Source organism: Pseudophryne corroboree, chromosome 2, assembly GCF_028390025.1.
Source record: "Pseudophryne corroboree isolate aPseCor3 chromosome 2, aPseCor3.hap2, whole genome shotgun sequence".
NCBI lineage: Eukaryota > Metazoa > Chordata > Amphibia > Anura > Myobatrachidae > Pseudophryne > Pseudophryne corroboree.
Genome location: NC_086445.1, coordinates 601,314,149 through 601,333,268, shown reverse-complemented (window position 1 = coordinate 601,333,268; position 19,120 = coordinate 601,314,149). Strand labels below are relative to the sequence as shown.

General features: G+C 46.5%; 1 protein-coding gene across 1 annotated transcript in view; it reads left to right on the top strand.

Annotated features, from left to right (window-relative positions):
* The window catches only part of CD164L2 (CD164 molecule like 2), a 172,560-nt gene extending 154,069 nt beyond the window's left edge, over positions 1–18,491 (top strand). Inside the window, exon 6 of the mRNA XM_063954703.1 lies at positions 17,971–18,491. Coding sequence (XP_063810773.1) covers positions 17,971–17,989 — 19 coding nt within the window. The 3' untranslated portion in view covers positions 17,990–18,491. The remainder of the gene's footprint in view (positions 1–17,970) is intronic.
* Positions 18,492–19,120: the final 629 nt, after the last annotated feature.

The window sequence follows — 19,120 nt, the reverse complement described above, 5'->3', positions numbered from 1 at the left end:
GCATATATAAGCAAGAAAAAGTTTTATTACCGCAATAATAAAAAATATGTATACATATCAGCAATCAATTCCAACAATAAAATAGTATAATATGAATAACATGTGGCCACTTAAAAATAACAGCAGTATCCAAAATGACATCTTCTATTCCCGATTTATAGTTGCAAATGGATGGAATTGTTGCATATATGTATTACAAATATATTTTATTTGAATTATCCTTGGAATGCTGTGGACAAGTCTATTAATATTATTTTTCCTCTAAGATGTCATTAACAGTAATAAGAAGCAAGCGATCAGTCAACATGTCAGCTTTTAGCTGCAATATACAGATGCAAAGCCAAGCGTTGTCAATGGTGCATGATGGGAGAAAGCAGGAAGAGATCATTATTTTTCCTGCTTTTTTCCAGAGTGCCATCTAACACTGCTGTTTTCTTGTCCGAAGCATCCCTTGGATACTACAGGCGGTTCTGCATTAGCGCTACTGGCTGCAGGGTGCCATTTCAAGTGCCGTAGGGTAGAGATGGTTCTGCTCCCAGTGGTCTGTAGTGTACCCTGTGCAATGGCAACACTTAGTTCCATACTGACAAATCGTAATGTCAGCAACACTTTTATCTGAATACAGTTAATTCTCAGCACAAGTAAGTGTGGCTGTATACCACGCTTATGGCACTGCTAGACTCTCAGATTTTTGTTTGCATCCCTATGATGGGGTTGTGTATAAAAATCTGTGAGTCCAGGGTGAGATTGGGCCACGAGGGTGTAGAAATTGCGGTGCCATTTTCGGTGCAATTTATGCAATGAAGTCTTTTCTTTTTCTTTTCTTTTGTAGCACATTTTTTTTTATGTTGCAGCAATACAGCTTATTGGACTACAGTTTATACATAAATGTCTCTGATAATTACAAAGGACTCAGGAGCTTTTCATTGTGAGAAACATGTAGAGACCATGGGGGTAATTCCGAGTTGATCGTAGCTGTGCTAAATTTAGCACAGCTCCGATCAGGCACAATGACATGTGGGGGAATGCCAAGCTCAGGGCTAGCCCGCCCCGCATGTCAGTCCCTGCCCTGTCACAGAAGTACAAAAGCATCGCTCAGCGGCAATGCTTTTGTACTTCAGGAGTAGCTAGGAGCTGCGCTGGCCCGGAGCTACTCGTCGCTGCCCGGGTCGCAGTGGCTGCGTGTCGTGTTACGCAGCTGCCGCGCCCCACCCCAAACACGGTCCTGCCACGCCTGCATTGGCCGGACCGCGCCGCCATCCCGCCCCCTCCCGTCCAGCGACCGCCTCTGCCTGTCAATCAGGAAGAGGCCATCGTTGGGCTACGACAGCCGTCGGCTGTCTGCCCTGCGCCGGCGCACTGCGGTGCCGGCGCATGCGCAGTTCAGACCTGGTCGGCTGCTGTGCGAAATCGCACAGCACCGATCAGGTCTGAATTAGGCACCATGCTTCTGTACAACATTATAACAATCAATTGTTAGGCATTAATAACTGTTAATAATAATTAGCTGTAATATAATAGTGCTAGCTATTATTTCCTAAGGTGTAAGGGAGACACAAGAGCATTTTCCTACCTTCATAATCTGAAAAAGCTATTTCAATTTACCATTTTCGCTATAAACATTCACCCATTATACTAAATGGTACATGTCTTATCATGAGCCTGTATATAACTCTATGGGGGAAATTCAAATGTTTGGAAAGTCAGTTGGCAGTCTGTTTTTTCCTATCTAATAGACTGAAAAGTCGGTTGGGTGTCTGTTTTTTTCTAACATTTGAATTCCACCCTATATGTTTCAGATCTGTCTAGCACCTCCATTACATGGAGAGAGATGAATTGCAAGCAGTATTCCCTGCCTATCAGGGATTGCCATCAACCATCGATAGTTAACAACCATCAATGGTTTGTCACAATTGGTTGATGGTTTTGCCATCAATGTGACAATGTTTTATTTCCTTTCCTGGATTACATTGCTTTGCCCGATCACCATTTCTTCTATGTGGGTGGATCATTGATGCTAGACACGTTGATAGCCTTCCCTATTGCCTGGCTTGTCACTCAAGGGCAAGTCATGAGCTTTGGGAGGATTTGTGGATGCAGTGTGATCATTACCACAAGAGGCAGTATATTTTGATTGGTTTTAAGAAGACACTATTATATTATAAAACTTTGCCATGTGCTATGGTAGTGGGGTTGCAAATGCTCCCAGTTACATGACACACCAGCAGAGTCGCTACAATTGGATTATATCTAACAACAAATCACTACAATCTGATGATATTAAACATGGTTACACTACTATTCAAGCTATTATGGGGCATTCCTTGTGGCACTACAAGTGCAAATATACATTTTTGCCCATGTGCAAACTTGGCACTTGTAGTTCTATAATGACTAGCAAGCAGGGGTGGATTGGGATGGAAAACCAGCCTGGGAAATTTATGGAAACAGCCCTAATGGGGGTGGAGTCTGCAGAGGTGGCGGGATTGCTTATCATAGGGTCTGATTCTGAGTTGGACACAGTTGCAGCCTTCCTTGTGTCTTTTGCTGCAGTTGCTTCTGTGACTTTATGATAATGACGCTACAGTGCCATTCCCTGGTGTACATCCATGCATCCAAATATGCAAGGACAGAGATACCAACTTTTAGTGTCTGCAATCATGCTTTCTGAGTCTTTCGAAGCCACCATAGGTCCCACCATTGAAACTTTCACCAACCCTATGCTAGGTGCAGATCATCTATCTGAGTATGGCCTACAATGTGAGCAATTGAACGTCTCTATATGCAACCACTTTCATCAACATGCCCACACTACGTTACATCTGCATCTGATTAACCACACATGAATGCCCAACACATTTCTAATAGACGTCTTGGTGTGCGTGTCTGACTCTGTACTGCACTCTGTTACTCTCTATGAACACCATTGCTGTGCAGGCACTTCGGATGCAATTGCAGATGAAAAACGTTGCACACGAAAAACAAATAAAACACATTGGCCCCCACAGGAAAAAACACACACATTGCCACCCACAGAAAACAAGAGAACAAACTGGTCCTCACAGGAAGGAAAAAAAAATATAGCTTTTGGTATTACAATTTGTTTAAAGTTTCCATTGCTGTTTGAAAGGCCCAGTAACACCAAAAGGTTTAATGTAACATATGTATATTCATTTATTTATTAACATTTATGTAGCGCCACCATATTCCTTTGCACTTTCTTTCAAAGTCTGAGTAGCAAGCAATAACACATGGGCTTTGAGTGCATGCTGTTTTTGTAGAGCCACAAGTATTTGCACTATACTTTAACTCTACTACCATTGTACACATAAGGCAGGGGTCTCAGGGTAGGCCCAGTGCTACCGAACATTGGTTCAATTAATTCTAGGTGCCGGAGCTCAGGACCTCCTATGGGACCGTTCTTAATGATGAGAGTTCCAGGCTCTCACAGAGGGGTAAAACAAGATGTTTTATCCAGATTTATCGGTGTATGCAGTATAAGGATTTGCATTTACACCCTCAAACCCGCATGGATGTGTTCAAACCAGAAAGACAATTATTGCTGGTGCTATCACTAACACTGCAAATCTTGTGTATCGTATGGATTTTGTTCATATTTTGATTTAAAAAACATTTCAGCTGGCAGCCCTTTGTCAATCTCTTTAAGTCCCTACACTAGCATATATACTTAACACACCCTAAATTACAGTTAAGGGCACTCACCTCCTCTCAAAAACAGAGAGTGACATCCAGACAAGGGCTGGCTTGTGAGCAACATGCGCAGATATACCTTGACTGACAGCAGCCATCACAATATTAGGCAACATTTTAAATAAAATTAGAACAGAAAATCAGAACAGAAAATTGTCTGAGCATAGGATGTGTGGCAGCTTGTAAACTGATCCTTATACCCCTTTCACACCACACAAGTAACCTGGTATATTGCCGGGTCCACGCGGGTCTAGGTGCGGTGTGAAAGGGGTATGTTCTGATTTCTCCGCTGGTCTGACCTGGTATTTCAACCTGGGAATAAAGCAGGGTTATTACCGGGTCAGGTGCAGTGTGAACTGGTTGCCGGGTTGATGTGACCCGGGACCCGTTCACTCTATAGGGATAGGCGGCACTTGGAGATGATCTGATCTCCAGGCGCCGCCTCCGCACACGTCACCGCATACGTCACCAAACTGGCAACTGGCGGTCTGCAGTCCTTACCCCATTATATAGCTGTTACTTTCTTGGGGGGGAAAAAAGTCAGAGATATAATGTATACATTCTAATGGGCTCATCAGCGCCATTTCCCTGCATTGGTTATAAAGTGCAATAATCCCTATGACTACAGGCATTTTAAATAAGGTTCTCGTGGCCACTTACAGTATATGGAACCTCTTGTAAAATACAATACACAAACAAGCGGCAATGCTTTTGTACTTGTCAAGTAGCTACCTACCTGCGCAGCTCCTGCTCGCTGGCAGGAAGCTACTTGTCGCATCCCGGGTCACAGTGTCTGCGTGTGATATCACGCAGCTGCCGTGGCCCGCCCCCTGCACGGTCCGGGCATGCCTGCGTTGCCTGGACTGCGCCCCCAAAACGGCGGCCAAACACCACTGGATCACCCCATTCCGCCCGGCGAACACCTCTGCCTGTCAATCAGGCAGAGGCGATCGCTGGGCTGAGATGCCTAAAGCATCTCTGGCATGCGCCGGAGCACTGCGGCGCTGGCAAATGCGCAGTTCAGATCTGATCGCCCGCTGTGCGAAAACGCACAGAAGCGATCAGGTCTGAATTAGGCCCAGTGTCTTTTCTTCAACAAGTAGATCATACTAACTTTAGTGCTCATTTACATTTGGATGTAAGTCGTGTTTATGACCTGCCTCTCAGATGTAGCAGTACACGTCCATGCTTATAGGTGTTACTTTCACATCTCCCTGAAATGCTTTTTCAAAAGTAGGCAAGTATGAATTAGATAGAGCCAAATACTTTTCCTTCATTTTCATAAACTTTGCAGGATTTAGTTGTCCTTTAAAAGGACAGTCCCCTACATTCCTTGTATCTATATAAACGTAAATAACAAGTGTGGCCACTAGCTGCTGTCCTGGATGCTGCACTCTAAACACAGAAAAAAAATAGGTTTATATTATACAATAGACAGGGCCAGTTCTACACCTTGTGGCGCCCAATGCGAAACTTTCCACTGGCGCCCCCCGGAGGCGCGCGCCCAAAAATAGGGGAGTGGCCACAGTTGTGCCCCCCAGTAGATATGCCCCTTGTAGCTGTGCCCCCATTAGTTGTGCCCCGTCGCTTGTTGCTTTGCCCCCAGTAGCTGTGCCCCCTGTTGCTTTGCCCCCAGTAGATTTGCCCCAGTAGTTGTGTCCCCTGTAGTTGTGCCCTCTGCTGCTGTGCCCCCTGGAGTTGTGCCCTCTGCTGCTGTGCCCCCTGTATTTGTGCCCTCTGCTGCTGTGCCCCCTGTAGTTGTGCCCTCAGCTGCTGTGCCCCCTGTAGTTGTGCCCTCTGCTGCTGTGTGTCACAACTGAGGGCCTGAGCTGACGGGAGGCAGCCTCAGTTGTAGGGGCTGAGATGTACCGGAACCTGGGAGGTTGTATCAGACCCCTGGACATGTAAGTAACATGAATAATAACTGCCCGAAGGCGTGACCACGACAACTTAGATAAAAGTCAATGATGTTTATTATGACAACTCCGCATCACAGCAGCAATAAAAGAAAACGTAAAAGTCAGCAAAGAATAAATACAGTTCCTGAGTACTACAGCATGGCAGGAGCCACAGGGCACTGGTAGTGTGAGATAGTTCTTATGATCTTCTAGATGGAAAGTCCTTACCAGGCCCGGCTGTAGCAATGGAGATAACCCAGGATTGTACCAGCTGGTGTTCCAGGAAGAGCTGGGTTGCTGAAGGTAAAACAGCTGCTGTGGATACTGGCTGGAACCAGACTGTTGTTAGCACGGAGTGGATACTGGCTGGAACCAGTTAAATAATAAATGAACTTTGGGAGCGATGAAATGTGAACTGAAATGTAGAACTTGAGAGCGGAGAAATAATAATTCCGGTGGAGAGTGGTAAAGTGTAGAAAGGACACCGGCCCTTTAAGGGAAGCTGTACTCTGCTGGAAGCTGAGGCTGGAAGCAGGTAGTGTTGTAGCTGGAAACAGATGAATCCACAATGGATTGGAGAGTCAGGCTACACCGCAGGTGGAATGCTGGTGCGGGTCTCTATGGTGGAAGTCTTGAGACAGGAGCTGGAACCTGGAAGACAATCATAGAAGAGAGACAAACAGGAACTAGGTTTGACAACCAAAGCACTGACGTCTTCCTTGCTCAGGTACAGCTTACTTATACCTGCAGCAAGGAAGGGGTTGGCTAGGCAATTATGCAAATCAACAACACAGACAGCAGATTGGTGGAAATGATCAGATGACAGAATCCAAGATGGCTGCGCCCATGCAGACACTTGGAGGGAAGTTTGGTTTGTAATCCATGTGGTCTGGGAAACAGTAATGGCGGCGCCGGCCACCGGAGACAGGAGACGCCAGGCTGATAGATGCACATTTAACCACGCGGGCACAGCGGAGGCCGCGGCTGATGAAAAGACCACTCTGCATGTGGAAACTCAGGAACAGCGGAATCCGGTCCTGGAACGCTGAGCCCGCCTTAGGAGGCATCTGAAGGGTAAGTAATGGCGTCCAGATACCCGGATCGTGACAGCACCCCCCCCTTTAGGAGTGGCCCCAGGACACTTCTTAGGCTTTAAAGGAAACTTTGCGTGGAAATTTCGGACCAAGGCAGGAGCATGGACGTCAGAGGCATTGGTCCAAGAGCGTTCTTCAGGACCATAGCCCTTCCAGTCAATGAGATACTGAAGTTGACCGTAACGGTGACGTGAGTCCAGGATCTTGGCCACTTCATACTCAACGCCTCGTTGAGTTTGGACTTTCGGAGTTGGTGGAAGTGAGGAATGAAACCGATTCAAGATTAGCGGTTTCAACAGGGAAACATGGAATGTCCTGGGTATTTTTAAGAAGGGAGGTAACTGGCGTCTGTAAGCAACAGGATTGATGACTTGATCAATTTTAAAAGGACCGATGTAGCGAGGTGCAAACTTCATACTGGGAACTCTTAACCTCAAATTCTTCGTGGATAACCATACCCGATCACCCACCTTGAGAGCAGGAACTGCTCGACGCTTCTTATCCGCAAACTTCTTGTACCTGAACGATGCCTTGAGCAGAGCTGATCGTACGCTCTTCCAGATATTGGCAAACTGATGCAAGGTGATATCCACTGCGGGAACAGAAGTTGCTGGAAGCGGTTGGAACTCAGGGACTTTAGGGTGGAATCCAAAGTTGGTGAAGAATGGTGTTGAGGAAGATGAAGAATGATACTGGTTGTTATGACAGAACTCGGCCCAGGGAAGTAATTGAACCCAGTCATCTTGAGAGGAGGACACATAGATGCGGAGGAAGGCCTCCAAGTCCTGATTCACCCTCTCAGTTTGACCATTGGTCTGAGGATGGTAAGCCGTGGAAAACTTTAACTTGACTTGGAGGACTTGACATAAACTTCGCCAGAATTTGGCTGTGAATTGAACTCCTCGATCTGAGATAATTTCTTCTGGAAGACCGTGGAGTCGGAAGATCTCTTGTATGAATACTTGAGCCAACTTGGAAGCTGACGGAAGACCGGTGAGAGGAATGAAGTGTGCCATCTTGGTGAACCGGTCAACTACCACCCAGATGGTATTGAACTTGTTGCACATGGGCAAATCTGTAATAAAATCCATCGACAAATGGGTCCTTGGTCGACGGGGAACAGATAGTGGAACCAGTTGCCCCGCAGGCGACTGGCGGGATACTTTATGTTGAGCACACTTTGGGCAAGATGCAATAAACTCCAAAACGTCCTTTTTCAGAGTTGGCCACCAATAGGACCTAGAGATAAACTCCAGGGTTTTTTGGATACCTGTATGTCCGGCAAAACGGGAAGCATGGGCCCAATGCATGAGCTTCTTCCTTAGTGTCGGCTTCACAAAACTTTTCCCTGATGGGGGCGTAGAGTCCATCCCTACCGTGGAGAATGCCAACGGATTTATAATAGGATGCTTGTCTGAAGACTCTGACTCATTTTCTTGCTCCCATGAGCGGGAAAGGGCATCGGCCTTGCGATTCTGAGAGCCCGGACAGAACTGGAGTTTAAAGTCGAACCTGGAAAAGAAAAGTGCCCATCTGGCCTGACGAGGGTTGAGACATTGTGCGCCTTTTAGATATAGAAGGTTCTTGTGGTCTGTAAGGATGGTGATTGAATGAGAAGCTCCCTCCAACAGATATCTCCACTCCTCTAGAGCGAGCTTGATGGCTAGCAACTCCTGGTCGCCAATGGCATAGTTGCGCTCCGCTGGGGAGAACTTCCGTGAGAAGAAACTGCAAGGATGTAAATGACCATCTTTAGCCCTCTGAGATAACACCGCTCCTACTCCAACGGAGGAGGCATCCACCTCTAAGATGAAAGGAGAGTCGATGTCAGGCTGTTTCAGGACAGGTGCAGAGATGAACCTCTGTTTTAAAAGATGAAAAGCTTGCATGGCTTCTTCAGACCACTTGGACGGGTTAGCACCCTTCTTGGTGAAAGCAGTAATAGGCGCCACAATGGTGGAAAAGTCTCGTATAAACTTTCGGTAATAATTGGCGAACCCTAAGAACCTCTGGACCCCTTTGAGGGTTAAGGGTACCGGCCAATTCTGGATTGCTTGTAGTTTCTCAGGATCCATCTCTAGTCCGGAACCGGACACAATGTACCCTAGAAACGGAATGGACTTGACTTCAAAGACGCATTTCTCTAATTTGCAGTAGAGATGATTGACACGGAGACGGGACAGAACCTCCTTTACCCAGAAACGATGTTCCTCTAAATCGTTGGCAAAAATGAGGATATCATCTAGATAGACCACGACATGACGGTATAGAATGTCTCTGAAGATCTCATTGACGAAATGCTGGAAGACAGCTGGAGCATTGCTCAATCCGAAGGGCATGACGAGGTACTCATAATGTCCGTCACGGGTGTTAAATGCGGTCTTCCACTCGTCACCCTCACGGATCCGGATGAGATTGTATGCACCTCTCAGGTCCAGCTTTGTAAAGATGGTAGCTCCGCTAACTCTGTCAAAGAGCTCAGTAATCAGGGGTAAAGGATAGCGGTTCTTGATGGTAATGTCGTTCAAACCTCTGTAGTCGATGCACGGCCGCAGACCACCATCTTTCTTCTTTACAAAAAAGAAGCCTGCGCCGGCTGGAGAAGAAGAAGGTCGAATGAACCCCTTTGCTAGGTTCTCTTTAATGTATTCCTCCATAGAATGTGTCTCGGGGAGAGACAACGGATAAGTTCGGCCTCGAGGTGGAACCTTCCCTGGAACGAGATCAATCGGGCAGTCCCATTCTCTATGAGGAGGAAGGATATCAGCAGAAGCTTTACTGAACACATCCGTGAAATCTTGATATGGAGGAGGTGGAACATCAGACGACCTGGGGGAGGAAGAACAGACAGGCAACACTTTAAACAAACATGTCTTAGTACAGGAGGAACCCCATGCCAGGATTTGCGTAGTCGTCCAATCAATTGTAGGATTGTGAAGACGGAGCCATGGAAGGCCCAGGACCACAGGATGTGTGGCTCTTGGAATCACTAAAAATGAAATAAGTTCGGAATGAAGAACTCCCACTCTCAGACGAACTGGTAGAGTCCTTAGAGAAATAACTGTATCAAAAATTTTACTGCCATCCACAGCAGTTAAGGAAAAGGACGAAGGAAGTCTCTCGGTGGGTAGGGACCACCGTTTAACATAGGCTTCAGTAATAAAGTTCCCAGCTGCTCCGGAATCCAGGAGGGCAATGACGTTCTGATAACGTTGAGCAACTTGAAGCGAGACTGGGAGGTTACAATCTTGAGGAGATGGAGAGGAGATCATTACTCCTAGCCGGCCCTCTCCTTGGCGAGCTAGGATTTGGAGTTTCCCGGACGTTTGAGACAGGCATTAATGGTGTGAGACGGAGCTGCACAATACAGACAGAGAAACTCGGAGAGACGTCTTCGGCGCTCAGCAGGAGTTAAACGGGAACGGCCAATTTGCATGGGTTCATCTGTAGTTGGTGACAGTTGGCGAGGAGGAGGAGTAGAAGATTTTGGAGCAGATGATCTTCCACGCTCAGTTGCTCTCTCTCTGAAACGTAAGTCAACTTTCGTACAAAGTGAGATTAGCTCATCTAACTTGGAGGGTAAGTCTCTGGTAGCTAACTCATCTTTAATACGCTCGGATAAACCATGCCAGAATGCAGCATACAGGGCCTCGTCGTTCCATGCCAGTTCGGATGCCAGGATCTGGAACTGTATAAGATATTGTCCTACAGTACGTGATTCCTGGCGTAAACGGAGAATCTCAGACGAAGCTGAAGTTACCCGGCCTGGCTCGTCGAAGATGCGCCTGAATGTTGACACAAATGCAGTGTAAGAAGATAGCAGGGTGTCGGACCTCTCCCATAACGGTGATGCCCAATCAAGGGCTGAGCCACTGAGAAGAGAAATCATGTAGGCAATTTTTGTACGGTCACTGGGAAAATTGCCAGGTTGTAGCTCAAACTGAATCTCACACTGGTTGAGAAATCCCCTGCAGAATCTTGGAGATCCGTCAAATTTTGCTGGCGTTGGAAGATGAAGACGTGGAGCAGAAATGGGTAAGGTGGGTGGGGTTATAGCTGGAGTCACTGTGGTTGACGCACCAGACGCGCCTGATCCACGGAGAGTTGTCTGAATCCCATCCAGCCGAGTAGAGAGATCCTGGAGACAGCGGATGATGTGGCCCTGTGCAGCCTCCTGATGTTCTAGTCGGGCTGCCAGTTCTTGCATCGGCCTGGCCGCTTGATCCTGGTCTCCGGCTGGATTCATTAGGTCAGTGCTTACTGTCACAACTGAGGGCCTGAGCTGACGGGAGGCAGCCTCAGTTGTAGGGGCTGAGATGTACCGGAACCTGGGAGGTTGTATCAGACCCCTGGACATGTAAGTAACATGAATAATAACTGCCCGAAGGCGTGACCACGACAACTTAGATAAAAGTCAATGATGTTTATTATGACAACTCCGCATCACAGCAGCAATAAAAGAAAACGTAAAAGTCAGCAAAGAATAAATACAGTTCCTGAGTACTACAGCATGGCAGGAGCCACAGGGCACTGGTAGTGTGAGATAGTTCTTATGATCTTCTAGATGGAAAGTCCTTACCAGGCCCGGCTGTAGCAATGGAGATAACCCAGGATTGTACCAGCTGGTGTTCCAGGAAGAGCTGGGTTGCTGAAGGTAAAACAGCTGCTGTGGATACTGGCTGGAACCAGACTGTTGTTAGCACGGAGTGGATACTGGCTGGAACCAGTTAAATAATAAATGAACTTTGGGAGCGATGAAATGTGAACTGAAATGTAGAACTTGAGAGCGGAGAAATAATAATTCCGGTGGAGAGTGGTAAAGTGTAGAAAGGACACCGGCCCTTTAAGGGAAGCTGTACTCTGCTGGAAGCTGAGGCTGGAAGCAGGTAGTGTTGTAGCTGGAAACAGATGAATCCACAATGGATTGGAGAGTCAGGCTACACCGCAGGTGGAATGCTGGTGCGGGTCTCTATGGTGGAAGTCTTGAGACAGGAGCTGGAACCTGGAAGACAATCATAGAAGAGAGACAAACAGGAACTAGGTTTGACAACCAAAGCACTGACGTCTTCCTTGCTCAGGTACAGCTTACTTATACCTGCAGCAAGGAAGGGGTTGGCTAGGCAATTATGCAAATCAACAACACAGACAGCAGATTGGTGGAAATGATCAGATGACAGAATCCAAGATGGCTGCGCCCATGCAGACACTTGGAGGGAAGTTTGGTTTGTAATCCATGTGGTCTGGGAAACAGTAATGGCGGCGCCGGCCACCGGAGACAGGAGACGCCAGGCTGATAGATGCACATTTAACCACGCGGGCACAGCGGAGGCCGCGGCTGATGAAAAGACCACTCTGCATGTGGAAACTCAGGAACAGCGGAATCCGGTCCTGGAACGCTGAGCCCGCCTTAGGAGGCATCTGAAGGGTAAGTAATGGCGTCCAGATACCCGGATCGTGACACTGTGCCCCCTGTATTTGTGCCCTCTGCTGCATGCCCCCTGGAGTTGTGCCCTCTGCTGCTGTGCCCCCTGGAGTTGTGCCCTCTGCTGCTGTGCCCCCTGCCGCTGAAAAAACACACGCACAAAAAAACAACAACAATACTTACCACTGCTTCCCGACCGCTGCCGCCGCTGCTGCTGCTGCTCCGTCTCTTGCCTCCTGCGGATCCTCTCTATGGGAGAGATGTCATGACGTCTCTCCCATAGCAGCGCCGCGTAGACACTAGAGGTCAATACTGACCTCTAGTGTCTGTCACTGGAGCCGGTGCAGCAGATGCCCACACAGCCCACGGCGTCCGCTGCAGCCTGGGAGCGGGGTGCGGGTAGGCGGCGGTGCCTGCAGCCGCGCCCCCAGGCTGCAGCTCCCCGGGCGAAGGCACTGCGGCTGCGCACGCAGGCCGCAGCGCCCCGGGCGAAGGCACTGCTTGCCCGTACCAAGTGCCGCTCCTGACAATAGACTACTGTGATACCATTCTGTTATGACATTGCTCATATGACTCTTTCACCATTCCTATAATCCGTGCTAAGTCCTCTAGTGTTGCTCAGTCCTTACAATTACTGTGTGCACCAGAGCTGTAACTAGACTTCTTGGTGCCCTGTGCCAGAGAGAGAATTGGTGCCATCCCTCCCATAGGGACATAAGGGCGCATGACAAGACTGATCCCAGAGAAATGCCATGCTATGATGCCCCTTCCCACATTTATATATATATATATATATATATATATATGTGTATATATATGTGTATATATATATATGTATATATGTGTATATATATATATATATATATATATAATACACACATTTATAGAACACTGCAAGAAATTGGACTTGGACACAAATCCTCTTTATACCACATTCATGCACTCTTAACTTGAGAGCTTGTTGTTATTCAGTCACAATATCCTATATTAAATAGCACATTTTAATATACTGCCATACCTAGAATTCAAACTTATAACCTGTTGAATTGTAATAAAACACCCTACTCTCAAGAAGAGTTCATGAATGTTGTATAGGTATTAGAGACAGAAGGGGTCAGGAGATGCTGGGCTTCAAAAAGGGGGGAAGGCTGCAACTTAGTAAAAGTAATTAACACAGAAAATTGACAAATGCCGCCAACAGCACCCCATACCCTGCAGCTATATGTGCGGTGCCCCCTCCGCACACACCTAGTTGCTGCCCCGGACTCTGCACATTAAAGAATCTAATACAGTATCTTTCTAACATATAAAACAGTAAGCAACAACACGCCCGTTTACCTGTCCTAGGTCTTCTTCACTTATACCAGTGGTTTCCAAACTTTTTTGAATCACGGCGCCCTAGAATATTAGAATTTTTTTCACTGCACCCCTAGGCCAAAAATTTCTTATTGAGAAATTTAGAAAGAAATATTACATTAAGTATATCGCATTTATATGTCATCCTTAGGGTCAGTTGTGTGGTGAGGGACAAGATTTGCTTCTGTTTGGCCACATATTTTATGACTGGCAGCCACCAGCACTGGTTTTGCCTATTATATTGACCATGAATGATTTTAATTGGTCTTGGACCACCAACCCAGGGCACCCCTGCATGTGTCCCTAGGCACCCCAGGGAGCCACGGCACACAGTTTGGGAACCTCTGACTTATACTTTTCTACTCTATTAACTCATTCTTCCTATGACGGATGCCTGGCCTGCCCTCTCATTACCTGCTCTCATCTTTATGTCTGCAAGTAATTTCAAGATATTTCACAAAGTAATTATATCTAAGGTTTTGATGGCTGGAGTTCCAATGTATAATTACACCCTACGTGTATAATTACACCCCAAATAACCAGAAATACTTTTCTTACATAGGGCGGGATGTACTAAAGCAAAAATGTGGTAAAACCCCCGAAAACGGGGGTTTTACTGCATTTTCATATTTACTAACACCCTACCGCCGCGTTTTCGGCGTCCAGGGTATCGCCATCTCTGGATGGCGATACCCTATAGAAGCCTATCGGCTTCTTTTCGCCGACCGCCGCAACCCGCCGACACCGTCGCAGACGCCGACCCCCTCCCCCCCAGCTTACCTTCCTCCATGATGCCCCGGACCCGGAAGGTAATCTCCTCCTCCCCCTAGCAACGCAGCCGGACGTCCTTCCGGCTGCAGGGGGGAGGAGGAGGCGCCGGGGGCAGCCTGCTGCTGCTACCCGGCATCAAGGCAGTGTGGGGACCCCATGGAGGTGACGGAGACCCCCCGCAGACCACCTAACAGGTATCGCGGGGGGGCCTCCATCACCGCATCGCGATGTTGATCGCATATGTTAGTACATACGCGATCAACATCGCTGCGGTAACCGGCGAGGTGCGGCGATGTATGTTAATACATCCCGCCCATAAACTGATCAGACAGGAATGATCTCATTGGCTGTTGTAATATTCAGTAATGTCTATTCGTTCACTCCCTCATTACTTAATAGAAGATATTTTCGTGCTTAATCACCCTAAAGTTTGAAAATTAATTTGCCCAGCTTGCATAACAATTACACAAAATAAAATGAAAAATCCATTAATCTAATATAGTTATTGTATGTTTCATGAGCCTGCCCATTTTTTTTTTTTTTTTAAATGGAGTACAATCTGAGCGACCCTGTTTCCTCACATTGAAGGAACTAAAGGTGCATACACACGGTGAGATCCTTGCTATGCCCGATTTTGACTATACGATTTCCCTTGAACTCACCCAGAGCCCAGAAGCACCGATTTTGACTACCTGTACTTTCAATTCTAACTATGTGCGATTTTGACTAAGTGCCAATTTTGACTACTTTGTACTAGATTGTACACTAGATAGTCAAGATTACCTTGCCTGCACAGTCTATCTAGCCTTACAAAAGCGACCCCACGGGACTGCGTATCGGGATGGAATCGGTATCACAAGCTGCCTAACACCATGCGATTTCCACTAACTTTCCTAGCAATTTTAACTATAAAGTCAAAATTTAAAAGATATATCTCACCATGTGTACACACCTTAAAGCTAATCTGCATGTACCAGAATGCTGTGTGGCAATAAGATTATCTATGTGCATGCTACAGTATGTTGCCAATGAATTCGCAGCAGAAAGTATAGTTTGATTATTATTATTCTGTATTTATATGGCATCACAAGGCATCGGCAGCACCTTACAAAATGCATAAAGAGATACAGTGCAGAATACTAACAAGACTTACGAGAGACTTAGTTGCTCTAGAATCCTTCAAAAACAGACTCAAGACTTTCCTGTTTACTCAAGCATCTCCGTGATGTCCTTTTAGTATCTCCATGCTCTCTGTGTTTTATGAAAAGCTTTTCTGTACTTCATTGTTTCTGCACTGTATTATGTTTATTCTATTTATTAAGCGCCTTGAGTCCCATGGGAGAAAGAGCTCTATATAAATAAAATTATTATTATTATTATTATCATCATACCTCGGTTTCAGGGGCGGATTGGGATGGAAAACCAGCCTGGGAAATTTATGGAAGCAGCCCTATTGGGGGCGGGGTCTGTTGTGGGGGTGGGGTCTGTGGAGGGGGCGGGATTACTCCTATAGAGTCTGATTCTGAGTTGGACACAGTTGCGGCCTTCCTTGCGTCTTTTGGAGCAGTTGCATGTATGACTTTATGCAAATGAAGCTACAATGCAGTTCCCTGGTGTACATCCGTGCATCCAAATATGCAAGGACAGAGATGCCCACTTTTAGTGTCTACAGGTGCCGCAATCATGCTTTGTGCGTCGTTAGACGCTACCATCGGTCCCACCATTGAGACTTTCGGCAGCCCTATGCTAGGTGCAGATCATCTTTCTGTGTATGGCTTAAAGTGTGAGCAATTGGATGTCTCTATACACAACTATTTTCGGCAACATGTCCACACTTTGTTACATCTGTGTCTGTTTAGTCAACCCCCGTAACCACACAGGAATTCTCAACACACTTCTAATACACTTCTTGGTGCGTGTATCTGACTCGATACCGCAACTCTGTATGAACACCATTGTGGTGCAAGTATACGAGATGCAACTCAGATGCAAGCACAGATTAAAAACATTGTACAAGAAAAAAATAAAACACATTGGCCCCACAGGAAAAAACACACACTTTGACCCCCACAGAAAATATTAGAACAAACTGGTTCCCACAGGGTTGTTTTTTTTTAAATAAAATAGCTTTTGGGATTACAATTTGTTTCAAATTTCCACTGCTGTTTGAAAAGCCCAGTGACACCAAGGGAGGAATTCAAATGTTTGAAAAGTCGGTTGGGTGTCTGGTGTCAATTAAGGTGGGTACACACTAATAGATATATCTGCAGATCAATTGATCTGCAGATATATCTATGGACAGATCGGGCAGTGTGTTGAGCATACACACTGCCCGATCCGTCGGGGACTGACATCATGAACTGGGCGGGCATGTACACACGCCCGCCCAGTTCAGCTGTCAATCACCGCCGGCCGCCGCAGCATGTGTACGGGCGGTCGGCTGACCGCCTCGTACACACACAGCGACGCGCCAATATATCGGTAGATATATTGGCCGTCGGCTGTGCTGCGCGGCCGACGCGATACGTCTGTGAACGACAAAGTTCACAGACGTATCGGCCGTACACACTGGCCGACGGTCCCGCGATATATCGGCCGTTCAAGAGAACGGCCGATATATCGACCAGTGTGTACGGGCCTTCAGATAGGAAAAAATAGACACCCAACTGACTTTTCAAACAATTTAATATCCCCCCAAGAGGTTTTATGATTCTTGGCTGTAACAACATCTACATATTAATTTATTAATATGTTAGTAGCACTGGCATATTCTGTTGCTCTTTCTTTCAAAGTTGGGCAGGGGATGTTTGGGAACTGAAAGCGGTCCTGGAAAAAATTGTAGAAGTGGCCTCACATGGACAGCACCAGAGGTCCCACATACACATCGGCCCTTCCCCCGTGAACCCTATGGCCAATTCGCTCCTGCTCAGATTTAAATGGTTTCTGGGTTGCTGTGGATGCCTCCGCATGGCTTTACCGTTACAATACATATTTTCACATCAGTGTTTCATACATCTTACACTAAAGAAAAATTACTTTTCAGGAAACAGCCCAATTAAGTCTTTCTGATTCTCTATAAAATAACACATGATCAGGGCCGAGGGCATTACAGGATCTTGGAATACTTTTCCCGGGAGCTTTATATCACTATTGTGTACTGCAATTCTAAGCAATCTGACTAGATTGCTTAGAAATTAAGAACACATCGCTCCGTGTGTAGGGGTGCCGGCGACAGCGATGCGTGGCCCCGCGTGTCTCTATCACCGGTACTAGATTGGCCTGCATGCAGGCACAATTTAGCACGTTGCTCATTTCACCGCTGGCTGAAATAAGCGGGCCCCCGTAACTCCCCCTCGCTCAGCACACATCGCGCTGTGATCCGAGCAGGGGAGAGATGTGTGCTGAGCAGTCTGTGATAGATCGCTCAGCACACATCTCTGCCCGTGTGTACTGACCTTAAGAGCAGTAGAGAGGACAGCAAGGCAGGGTGTCTGCATGGCAATCGGTGTGCAATTGAACCACTCACATGGGATTTTCCACATGTAGCCTAATTGCTCATAGACCTGCAGTAGCCATTCAGCAATCATTTCTCATCATTCACAATTGAATAGAAACACTTATTTAACAATATTAAATAAATTGGAGTCTTTCATTATCATTATATTATTCTATCATAGATCTTGTCTAATCTCCAGTCTGTTCTTATCTTTTTTTACAGGGAGGAGACTCCTCAGTAGGACCCCTGACTCCTGTCATCATGATGACCTGACAAGTCACACGTTGTTCTCTAGATTCTAAGGATGATATGTTTCAGTTACAAGGTGGACAGCCTCAGATTACTGCACAACATAATTATGTGTGTAACATATACATTCTTTATGAGTTTAATTCATCTACACAACAGTGTTTTCTGTTACTCATTCTATGAAAATCCCTGTACAGACGCTTCTACTTTCCCATATAGTTACCATGTTTAGTCACTCTTTATTGTTAGTAAAATTGCTATTCCTGCCTTCTAATTGGAGTGTCAGTATAATTTAGAATCTCTCATTCTGTTCACACCTTTGTAATGAGAAAAAGGGACTTATGTCTGACTATATGAGCCATGTGTATTTATTCTCGCCCTGATCATCACCTATAAACAAGTTTTTCCTGATCTCGCCTTTATTTATGCCGCACATCATACGCCACGTATTGATATTCCCCCATGTCATGACCCTGTCTGTGCTGATTGATGCCCCATAAGAAATAAAAATATAATTTTGTTGGAGTCTACCTAACTGTGAGCTGGCCTCTAAGCAGCTATGTAGATTCAGCCAAGTATATAGCCAGGAATAGATGGTCATTTGGTGAAATCTACAAGCCTGGTAGCTGCTCTATTCTCTGTTCGGATAGAGATTAACATCAAAGTAATGTTCAGCACCAGGTGTGGGAGAGTGCTTATTAGATAAGTGTCACAATTATGCCGAAGGCGTAACTATAGTGGGTGCAGAGGGTGCCATTGCTTCGGGGCCTGGCGGCACATGGGGCTCAACTCTGGCACCCACCCCTGCCTGCGCTCGACCTGAGAAAGGGCAGCATCACCCGAAACGCGTTGGTGGACAGTGAGACGGAGACCGGAGTCGTGTGTGAGGTGACGTCAGAAGCCAAGCGCCGACAAACACCCGCATGGCTGCACGCCGCAGAGAACCTGCCGGAGAAGAAGCCAGGACGGACCACAAAGGACAAGGCACTTAGCGGTAGGGAAAGTTGTAACCAATATTGAAAACTGCTTTGTTCCAGCAAGGCACTTAAAGCCAGCTTATTCAGGAACCCTTAAAACAGTCACGGACTCCTTCACACCATAACCCAAAATGGGCTGTAAAATA